General features: G+C 36.2%; 1 protein-coding gene across 1 annotated transcript; it reads left to right on the forward strand.

Moving 5' to 3' along the window:
- Positions 1 to 374: 374 nt before the first annotated feature.
- LOC129898963 (E3 ubiquitin-protein ligase SP1) lies at positions 375 to 11,167 on the forward strand. The gene is made up of 11 exons (XM_055973690.1): positions 375 to 800; positions 916 to 968; positions 3,496 to 3,620; positions 3,709 to 3,804; positions 3,919 to 4,056; positions 4,605 to 4,670; positions 5,524 to 5,636; positions 5,974 to 6,084; positions 9,505 to 9,548; positions 9,690 to 9,795; positions 10,817 to 11,167. The coding sequence occupies exons 1-11, from the start codon at positions 727 to 729 to the stop codon at positions 10,917 to 10,919; spliced, it is 1,029 nt and encodes a 342-aa protein (XP_055829665.1). The 5' UTR covers positions 375 to 726; the 3' UTR covers positions 10,920 to 11,167.
- The last annotated feature ends 600 nt before the right edge of the window (positions 11,168 to 11,767 follow it).

The following is an 11,767-nucleotide window of genomic DNA, read 5'->3' on the forward strand; positions in this document are numbered from 1 at the left end:
AATGATATTAATTTTTCATACCAAATTTCATAATTCTAAAATTCTGTTCTCAAATATCAAATTATCAAACTACATATCTAAACTATGTAAAACAAGTTTGGATCTTTAATAAGTGGGTTTAAGTCTTTTAATTGATAAAATGAGGTGGATAGAGTGCTTATGTGGAAATCCTATATGACATAAATTAATATACATGCATTGTCACATAACGAAAGAGTAAAAATGAGCAATTGTATAACTTGAAAGATTTTTTTTTGAGTCAAAATATAATTTAAAAATATATATACTCTATTTCGAATAGTTAAAAAGTAATTTTAACACTTTATATATAATAAAAAACTTGTTTGTTTTCTGACTTTTCTTTTGAAAAAAACAAAGAAGAAGTGAATGGATTATGGACTGTGGTCTTGTACCATAGCTAGATAAAAAGCATGGATGGATCAACATAACTGCGCTCTCAAGTTTCCTATCAACCACTCCTGGCATCTTATGGAGTGTCCTCTTCTTCAAAATCCTTCAATTTTTTAATCCGAATTTTAACTCCCCTTTTTTTTCATATAAATTTTCTCTCTTTCAGTTTTACCAGTCCTAAATCCACATATTGCTGTGCCCCTTTTGTAATTGCTCTATTTTTGTTCTCCTATGATTTCTTGTCGCCTGAAAATTGTGTTGCTTAGTAATAATTTCATTCATTAGGGCCAAGCTATAGGCTTTATTATCCCGGAAATGGTTCCATGGGGCGGACTCTCTTGCTGTTTAAGTGCAGCTGCACTTTACCTTCTCGGCAGGAGCAGTGGAAGGTTTCTACTTTTCTTCTTCCAATTTTTTTTTTCTGGTTCTCGAATTTCATTGCTCTACTAGGTATGTATATATATATATATATGTCCATGAATTCAGATTTGTTTTCTAATGCAGAGATGCTGAAGTGCTTAAATCCGTTACAAGGGTTAATCAATTGAAAGATCTTGGTAAGTAACTTTGTTTTTTAGATATCATATGGATGGCTTAGTCTCTCCAGTAATCACTTTCAATAGACGTCTCAATTACCACTAGAAGGAGGTTGCAGTATATTTGTACAGCAGGCTTTACTGAATCAGTCATTCATAAGAAAACTCAGCCACTTTATTTAAAGAACTAACTTTGTATCCATTGGGAAAAGAGAAGAGGGGCAGATAGGTTTTTAGTGTGTGGTGCCACTACACTTGTTACTCTTTTGAGTAGTATGTTCGACTGTAGGGAAAATTTCTATTTGCGGTTCCCTCTACATCTCCCATCAAATGACCAAGGGTAGGGGGTCGGAGGATTAGCTTTGTGTACCATAATTGTTTTTGATGCAGCTTAGCTTACTAATTTAAACTGGAAAAATAGAGGTTCAAATTTAGGTGGATCTCAATATATATGTTGAGTGAGCACCAAATGAGAGTCAGGCAGTGGTGGATGATATACTTAGGCGCTTCAGTCCCGTGGTACGTTGATTAAATTGGGGATACTATACAAAGTGGATGCGGAAAAGGTGCATGACCATGCAAATTGAATTTCCTCTCATTTGAAGGAATGAATTTTTCATTACAGTTCTGTGGGAAGGTTTTCGTTTAACATTGATGGATCTCCTTTTGGTTTCTTATGAGCAGCAGAGGTATTAGACAAGGATATCCGTATCTCCCTGTGTTCCTTTTAGTTATGAAGGCACTCAGTAAATTACTGGAGTAGCTGGAACATGAGGGTGTTCATTGGGCATGGGCGAGAGATATTATGTACTTGTTCAAGAGAGATGTTGGTATGGTTTGAAGCAGTTTTGGGACTACGAGTCAACGTGAGAAAGTTGGAATTGATACTGGTAGTGGTCTAGTGGATTAAAAGTAGTGTCATTGGCTTCAGTTTTTTTGTATTACCTAAGGGAGGAAGTTTAAAACACCAAGTAGTGGAGTTCGGTGATAGAGAAATTTGAGAGGCTAGAGAATGGGAAAAAGTAGTTCTGTCAGACAGATTAAAATAACCCCTTGTAAAGTCTGCTTTCTGAACAAAAACAAAAAAACTCAAAAGGTCTGCTTTGTCAAGGATTCATACCTACTATATGTCCCTGTACTGCTGTCTTGTTTCTGTCTTACAGTGGCAAATGAAGTATCATTTAGTCGAATGAAAGTAGGGGATGACCCCTTTTGGGGGAGGGGTTGGGTGTTCATGACATTTCAACCTTTTATAAGTACTCTCGCGGAAGTGATTACGGTGCCTTGCAAATGACACATCAGCTCTGTGGACAACGGCGATTGCAACTAAAAGATGGAAATACCAAGCACGTTGGTCCACTAAAGATGTTACTCCAATTTTGGAAACAACCGTCCTACCTTGGTAGGAGTCATGTCTGCGTACACTTTACCCTCCCCAGACCCCACGTTGTGGGATTTCATTGTGTTGTTGTTGTTGTTGTTGTTGCCTATAGCAAGGAAGAATAAAAGGATTGACATACTTCTCAAATTGCAATGTTTGTATTCGGAAATAGAAATTGTATATGGTTTTATGCAAGATGGTTGGTTAGTTTTTTTCTCTTTTGGGGTGGGGGTATGGAACTAACCATAAACTTTGCACGGTTTGTGATTGGAAGGAAGAAAGAAGCTACTTTTACAGATTTGATCAGGAGTTCTGGTGAATACAGTGGGACATAGTTTTCGGAAGAACCATTGAAAATTGGGAATGGGATGACATGGAATAATTTCTCACTAGAATCTACAAATATCTAAGGAGGGAGACAAGAGAATGATATGAAGAGGACCATTGCGGAAAAGTTTTTCAGTTAGATCTTGTTATAAATGTCTAACGAACAGAGAAGACATTGAATCTCTGTGGGTGTAGGAAGACAAAAGCTCCAATTTGTGCCCAAGCTGGGATGCCATTCTCACAGCAAACAGCATAACAAAGAGATGGCAGGTAGTGATAATTGATTAAATTGATCTTGCATGTGAGTAGAGAGGAAAATACAGATCATTTACTTGCACATTGTGCTTTTCCCACTACTCTGTGCCTCTGTGGAGCTTCATTTACTCTGATTTCTAACATTGCTTTTGTCACTACTGTGTGGTTGCATCCAAGAATGGGAAAAAATATTTGGAGGAGGATCAACACTTGGAAGATAAATTAAGAAATTAGGAAGGTTATTCCTTTATGTATATTCTGGTTGATCTGGAGATAAAGAGTAGAAGATTATTGAAGGAATTGAAAAGTTTTTGTGGAGATTTACTGTGTTCCTTGTATTTTTTATGTAAAGATGGTATCCTTTATGCATGGATAGTTGGATGGAAGTTTTGGATGATTAATATAATATGTGTCATTGTAATTCAGGCAAAATTTTGGTTTAATTAATAAAATGATTTTCGAAAGAGGAATATATGTTTGCTCTGCATCATTACAAATAAGATATTAGATAGGTATATATCTTATTGTGTCTTTTGTTCGTGAATTCTCTCAACCTTGAATGATCTTTGTACTCCTTTATTTTAGCACAACTACTAGATACTGCATCCAAGGTGTTGCCTCTGGTGGTTACTATATCTGGAAGGGTTGGTTCAGATACACCAATTAACTGTGAGTACAGTGGTCTACGAGGTGTGATTGTGGAAGAAACTGTATGTTATCTCGTTCTTTAAATAATAGCATGGGATGTTTGTTTACCTCTCAATGGTGTTCTTTTAAATGTTCTTGATATAAATACAGGCCGAACAGCATTTTCTGAAACACAATGATGCAGGCTCTTGGATACAAGACTCTGCTTTGATGCTCTCGATGTGTAAAGAAGTTCCGTGGTACCTGGTTGTGATGACTTCCTCTTATTTTTCTATCTTAATAATCATGTATAAATGAATTCTTAATAATTTTATGGTACTTTGATCTATGAATTTTTAATAGTTTTGACTTGTTTACTAGGATGATGGCACAGGTCGCACGTTTGTGGTTGGTGGCCGTGGTGCCACGGGTTTGGTACTGACAGTTGGAAGTGAAGTCTTTGAAGAAGCAGGGCGATCATTTGTGCGAGGGACATTGGATTATCTCCAAGGTCTTAAGGTCTGTTTTGACATATAACTGCTGTTCAACATGTAAGTCATAGGCATGCTTGGGTGTGGTTTCACTTTATAGTTCATTTTGGGTGAACGAAGAGGAGGTGAAATAAAGGAAATGGAGATGATGTTAAAGAAAGGGAAGAGAAAATGTCTCCAAATTTTTCTCTACCAAAATTTAGAAGTGAAGAGATGAATCTTCTTTGCTAATTGTACCAAATAAACGAAGGGGGATAATAAATAGTTTCCATGGAGATGGTGAACAGTCTGTTCTTCTTTCCTTTTCCTCGTCTGCTTTTCGCAACTAATCATAGTGCAGGTTGTAATTGTATATTCATAACTCTTGGGTGTAAAAATTTTTGATGGTTACTTTGACTCTGACCTATTATTTTTATAAGTAGGTAGGAGGCCAAAGCCATTTTTAACTAGCTTCGTAAGTGTAGAACGTAGTGCATTGCAGGAACCCACTCTCACCAGTCACTTTCATATCTGTTCGTGTGACCATTGTTTTTATATATTTTGGTGAAGTTAATTTACTGATGATTACTTTTGAAGATGCTTGGAGTGAAAAGGATTGAACGTGTGCTGCCAATTGGTACTCCTTTGACTGTTGTTGGTGAGGTATGATATGCCTTTTGAGCAGAAAAAGTTGCAACACTTTCATATAAGGAAGTAACACAAATTAACAGAATTCATATGATGCTAATAGCAACTCTCTGTCAGCTTATTGTTTAGTCGCTCACTATGTTTTCTTAACACTGATGTTATCAAAAAAATGTATTCCTAACACTAACTGTGAATAGAATTGATGACAGCTAAGAAGAATGATAGTTAAACAGAACACCTTCTATATAGTTCTTTTGTTTTCTGTAAGGTAACTCTTAGTAATAGTTTCCAGAGATCTTTGTTGCATCACGTAATTGTGGTTCTTGGAAGGAAAAAAAAGAATAATAATAAGAAGAAGCGGTGACTTACAGAGAGGATTCAACTCTAGAACAAACTCAAAATGATCCAAGAGTTACAGAAATTCAACTAACTGGTTAAATAGTGCACATCCTTGAATTACATAAAATACATATCAAGACCCATGGACATCCTCAAAATATATCAAGTGACTCAGTTGTTTTGTTGCAGTTGAGTGGAAGCAAGCATCCAGAGTTTGGACCTGCTTTTAATTTGTGATTCCTTGAGTTTTTCATGGCCATCATGACCTGATTGGTAGGGAATAGTTTTAAAGGGAAATTAATAAATAAAAATAGCAAATAGAAATAGCTATCAAGGAAATAAGAGGATTAGAATGCACCCAATATTACAAGATTACTCTTACTATACTTGAGCATACATTGTTCACTTCTACCACATTACTCTGCTTGAACACTAGTCGACCTTTCTCTGTGTGCGTCAAGGGGGCTGGATTCATATAAGATCTGTTTGTATTGTGTCTCAAGTTCATTTTCCTTTGTGATTGTATCAGGCTGTTAAAGATGACATTGGTACAGTTCGGATCCAACGACCACACAAAGGCCCGTTTTATATCTCTCATAAAACTATTGACCAGCTCATTGCAAATCTTGGGAGATGGGCAAGGTTGATATGCTTTACTTTCCAACTGTAATCACCCCTATATTTCCCCTAGTAATTTTACATACTTCTTCACATGCTCACATCCAATGTAATGTTCACACTCATAGACATGAGTATGTTCTACTTCAATTAGGTTGGTAGTATATTTTGTAGGATCTATATAAAGTACCCTTGCCACTATCATATCTGTTCAACAAAGATATGTCTAGAAAATAAAAGTTCATGAAATAACTTGCATGAACATATCAATTCCCCCATGACTCATGAGTAGGTCAAGGCGCCTCCAGGAATTGTTGGTGTTAGCCTCGTACATAGTATTGATAAGTTCTTTTCCTTTCAGGTGGTACAAGTATGCTTCAATGGGTTTTACTGCCGTCGGTGTATATCTACTTGTGAAGCATACTTTTCATTATGTGATGGAAAGAAAGCGTCACTGGGAACTGCGCAGGAGGTATGTTCTCAAGACTCTTAAAACTGCAGTTTGTTTAATCTCTTTTTTCCTTTCGCCCCTTGCTAATCCTTCCTTCCGAGTTTTGTATCTATTAAAGCACTTCATAAATGTCTGGGTACATTAGAGATGCTTGTACAAAAATTACTACATGGTAGGAGTTGTACCTCACTATGCTTTCTGCTCATGTTTGATTTTAAGGATGAGCTGAGATGCAACAGTTTAAGATGTCTCTTTCTTCTTCACCTGCGTCCCTTGCTCAATTTAGAGATGGGAAAGCCAGATATGTAATTTAGAGATGAGGGTTCGATGCTGTAATAAAAAGAGGACAGAGGGACGAGAGAGAGGATATCAAGTAGTACGGGGAGAAAGAGGGAAAGCTAACAGGAGAGCGAGAGAAAGGACAGAAGCTATTACTGGGATTTTTTCACGAAGTGTTTGTTCATCAACTGCATTAGAGTTTAGTGACAAGATATGAGAAAATATTTATAATGACAAAATAGAGAAAGGATGCATAAGATACCACCCAAGACAGGAAAAACCTTTAGACTTTATCTGTTATCAGGTTCCTACACATAAATGGACCCTATTCTGTTGTTATGGGCTTGGACCGCATGTTATAGTGAATTCTACTGAAAATTTGAGGAAGGCATGTTATACTGAATTTTAATAGAAAATGAGGAAGATCTTTATATGCACGTTCTTTTCCACATGGGAGAGATGGAATTTTTTCCGAGGACATCAACTATGATGAGGTTTGTGCCCAAGAAATAGTTTATACACGTATCTCGTTTGGATGTTGTCAGTCCATTGATTACTCATCCTTCCCGAGAATGAATGGAGTAAATTACTAAGAGTACTGAATTTGATGAATGACACAAACACCAAACTGCGCTACCCAGTTCTTAGATAAGCAAAGTAGTAGTAGGCTAAGGTGAACGTTAGCCCCTTGAAATATTTGTGACCTAGTATTTTTCAGCTGAAGGTAACTTTCTTGGTATTTACCTCCTTCCAACTTTGCGAAGAGCTTGATATTTAGCCTCCATGATACTTATGTTGGTATTTTGGTAGAACAGTATCACTTAGTCAAATGGAAAACTGTGATCACTGAAAAAAGAGTTGGGGGTCTGGGGATCAAGAACCTGAAAAACCAGAGCAAAGCTTTAAGGATGAAGTGGCTTTGGAAGTACTCAAATGATAACCAGAATCTGTGGAGCTCAATCATAAATGCAAAATATGAAGAGCGTGATAGTTGGATGACAAAGGAGGTTACCACCCCTTATGGTGTTAGCTTATGGAAATCCACTAGAGTACTCTGGAATGAATTCAAACCAAACACCAAGATCAAAGTGGTAGATGGCATAAGAACTAGATTCTGGAAGGATGATTGGCATGCAGAAGGAAATCTGGAGACCCTCTTCCCTGACATCCACAGTTTAGTTCTTCAGCAACAAAGTACTATAGCTGACTTATGGAGTCCTCAAGAATGGAATTTTTGGGAAATTCCAAGAGTAACAGAATTTTTTAGAAGCATTGATCAGTTTAGTGGTCTGGAAACAGGAAGGGACAAATTGCAGTGATTGGGAAACAGTAAAGGGATGTTTAAAGTAGGTGCAGCATACAGGAAGCTGAACCATCAAAATTTGCAGTTACTCAAATGACCCCGGAGACATATATGGAAAGCCAAGATCCCCTACAAGTTGGCTTGCTTTGTGTGGTTACTGGCTAAAGAAGCAGTGTTGACACAGGAGAATTTAATGAAGAGGAGAGTTACACTTTGCTCTAGATGTTTTTTCTGTGGGAAAACTGCAGAAACAGTTGATCATTTGTTCATCCAATGCGAAGTCACTAGCCAGTTGTGGAATCTGTTCCTGAGACTTAAAAACATCTCCTGGTCCATGCCTAGGAGAATTTCAGAGGCTCTATATAGCTGGGAAGAAGCAGGGTCACAAGAAAAAAACATAAGTAATTGGAGAATTGTTCCTGCCACTATATGGTGGACAAAATGGAAATTTGGAAAGAGATGAACCTTAGAGTTCTTGAGAATAGGGAGAGTAGTATGCAACAAGTCAAACTGAATTGCATTTTGAATCTGTGTTTTTGGTGTAATCAGATTTACTCTAATGATATTGTCTCTATCATTGATGTCTTAGACTCATTATAGGGATAGGTCAGTTTTATTAGAGTTTCCTTATGTAAATATGGTTTTCAGTACAACCTATGTACTGTTTTACAGAAATAGAAACAATTACCATTGTCAAAAAAAAAAAGAATAGGAGAGTTTTTGAAGGGGTGGAATATGACTTTGCATCGCTTAGGCTTGCCTTTTATTATTGATATAACTTTTGGTGCATCCACCAGGTCCATGTTATTAAATATAAGATGAATTATTTTCTTATAGAGAAGTGTTATTTTATGGGAGTTCTCTACTTTTTGGTACACTGTTTGTGTACAGGTTTTTTCCTCATAACATAAGTAACTGTTGCTTTATTTTTAAAAAAGAAAAACATTGTGTCAAGAGGCTCTTCAGTTATGGAGCTTGTTAAAGCAAACAAAAAATCTCGGTGATTTTTTTTTCCATTTTCTTTTTGATACATATATGATAATGGTACTGACAATGATGAGCAACACCAAGAAGGTGCAAGAGCAAATTTACTAAAATGATAAGTTTTGCATTCACATCCATTCTCAAAATAATTGAACTTCATCTCTACTTTACCTACAAATACAATTATATTCCCACCTTATAACTGTGACACTACATAACAAGGAAAAATAAAGCAGTATGCCAAACTTTTGTGCATTTTTTTTTATGTTAGTAGATTGATTACAAATCTAGCACTTTTGTATAAGGTCCGTTTAGGGAATGTTATTCCTTAGTTTATCCATGCTAGTATAGGATAAAGACATATATGACTTGCATATGTATTTCCTTTCATTGGTTTTCTTTATAGTTTTGGTGAATTCTTGATTCTATTAGTTAGAACTTCATTTTGGCTAATCTGATGATTGTTTTTATGAGGTTCAGATTGATTAGGTTGGTTATTCCTATTAACATCAACTTAAAACAGTCCTGAGTAGCGAAACTTTGCTTCTCTGCTTTCCCCTTAAAATTTCCAATCCTGCAACTTTGGCTCATCTGGTTTAGGAAGTGAGCTTGCCAAAAGTTCTGGTGTTATCTTTTCTGATGGTCTAGATCTCTTAATGCTTATGGCTTTGAACTTCTTGAAATATATTTGTACATCAATTTCTTTTGGAGTGGGATAGATTGTGTGCCCTTCATTCTTATGTTCTTATGTTACTGGATTTCTTCCATTGATGTTGTTACAACACCGTTCAAGTGATAGTTGTCTTTTCTGTTTTTCCTTTATTTTACCCTTTTTGAGTGATAATCCTAAATTTGAGAAACACTTGTACATGCAGAGTTCTTGCTGCTGCTGCTAAAAGAGCAGGACAGGAGGATGAAGGTAAGCTTGCCTGGTTTACATACTTCTACCTTAATATCTCAACCTTTTGGTTGCTTTGCAGTCAAATTGTTTTGTTTTGCTTCCTTATCTATTTTTAGGTTCTAACCAATTATTTTATTTTGCTTCCTTTTCTATTTTTAGGTTCTAATGCTACAGCTGAGAATGGAGTGGATAATAAAAAGGACCTCTTAATGCCAGATCTATGCGTTATATGTCTGGAGCAGGAATACAACTCAGTTTTTGTCCCGTAAGACCCTTTCGTGAAAGCTATCATGTGCAAAAGTTCAGATTTTCGGGACATTGCTATGTTGCGAAAATTTCAGGAACTGTATGCCAACCCCAACTTGTTTGGAATGTGGTTTATTAGTGTTGTATGACTAACCAATCACAATAGAAGTACAGTTCATATAAGCTATACCAACTAATTCAAGATAAAACTACTGATTAAAAAAAAAAACTAATTCAGATAAAACTAGTTTACAACGAAGATCTAAGAAGGCAAATTGTTTAGTATTGGAACGGAGTGTCTAAATAGAGCGAAATGGATATGGAGAACTCATGCAGCCGCCTCAACTTATTTTGCATTGAGGGATATTTGAGTTCCATTTTATTTGATTAAGGACGGATAACTCCTTTTTGTCCATGTTTAGGCTGCTGAATGAGATTCTGAAAAAAATAAGCATCTCCCAGACTTGTCGTCAGATATTCCTATTTTCCAATTCTGTTCGAGTGTTTTGCTGTTGGGTTGATCCCTCCCATTTGGACAAATCCACTTAAACACACTGCACAATTTAACTAGAGAACTTTTGAGGGGTAATAGTAGAAGAACACAAGGAAAAAGCTGCAGAATAGGAGCATTTTGTTCGATCTATTATTCTACAATAACTATATATTGTTTAACATCGTAGTTGAGCTGAGGGTCTTTTAGAAACAACCTCTCTACCTTCATAAGGTAGGGGTAAGGTCTGGGTACACAACACCCTCCCCAGACCCACTTGTGGGATTACAGTGGGTATGTTGTTGTTTAACATCATTGTATTGCTCTTAAGAGTAGGCTGGCAACACTCTGTTCCTTGGAACAAGGAGATGGGATACTGAAGGTGTAGTGTCCTCACCCTCTAATATAATTACATTATTGTTGGATGTTTAATTTGACATCCCAGCGCCAATGCGAAACTTGAGCACTTTATGTTGGTTTTTGTGCAGCTGAAAATTGTGATAGCTTGATACTATGATACTTTTGGTGCACTTACCTTTTTGTTTCGCAGGTGTGGTCATATGTGCTGTTGCATGACGTGCTCTTCACACTTGACAAACTGCCCTCTTTGTAGGAGACGGATCGAGCAGGTTGTGAAAACTTTTCGCCATTGATCTGCACATTGGATCATAGCCTTAGGTTGTAACAGCTCACATGGGACGAGCAGAAAGCTGATTCTCTCGCTGCCTTGTTGAAATCGTCTGCTAAATATCACTTTCTCACTCATAAAATCAAATTTCTGGTTCTAATAGCTCATTCAAAGGTTTATATAATTGTTATCCTTTTTGGGAACTCGGATATTAACTTGTAGATGGTATTGAGAGCTGGATTTTATCATAAATTGAAGATTTTTATGCCGTTATATGATGCAATAATCTCCATCTCAACGGTTAAACTTGTTCTTTTTTGTTTCACATACTCGAGCTAGCACTTCAACTATCATTTCTACTTATTGATTTAAATTCTCTAGTCATAGATTTTGAAGTTGAAATTTGAAAATTGAGCTTTTGAAGTTGTGGTTTTTGAAACTTGAAGATGTTTTTGGACATGCATTTTTTTACTCGGAAAAGTTTTGAAATTTTGTGTGTAGATATGAAATTTCTCCCAGAAATTGGTATGAATCAGTTATTGGAAACTTGAAAATATTTGAAAAATCTGATTAACGCTAGCTTTAGACCATAACGTCTAGAGTACTTAATTAGGCTCCGCTCTACAATGGGCAAGAACGATTTTCTAAGAAAGCTGGAGCAAGTTATTTGGAAAGAACAAAATTTTTCTTGTAGTTTAATTTAAAGAGCTCATCCATTTTGAAGTAAGGTTATTCAAGAGTTTATGTTTATTCTGTTCCATCAAAAGTCTTTTGAATATTTTTTTGGTCATGAAAATGAATTTTAGATCTGACATAACTTTAGAACTAATTGGTGATTGAATTATTTAAAGGCCTTATAAAGAAATAACTCAT

Source organism: Solanum dulcamara, chromosome 8 (genome assembly GCF_947179165.1).
Source record: "Solanum dulcamara chromosome 8, daSolDulc1.2, whole genome shotgun sequence".
NCBI classification, from domain to species: domain Eukaryota; kingdom Viridiplantae; phylum Streptophyta; class Magnoliopsida; order Solanales; family Solanaceae; genus Solanum; species Solanum dulcamara.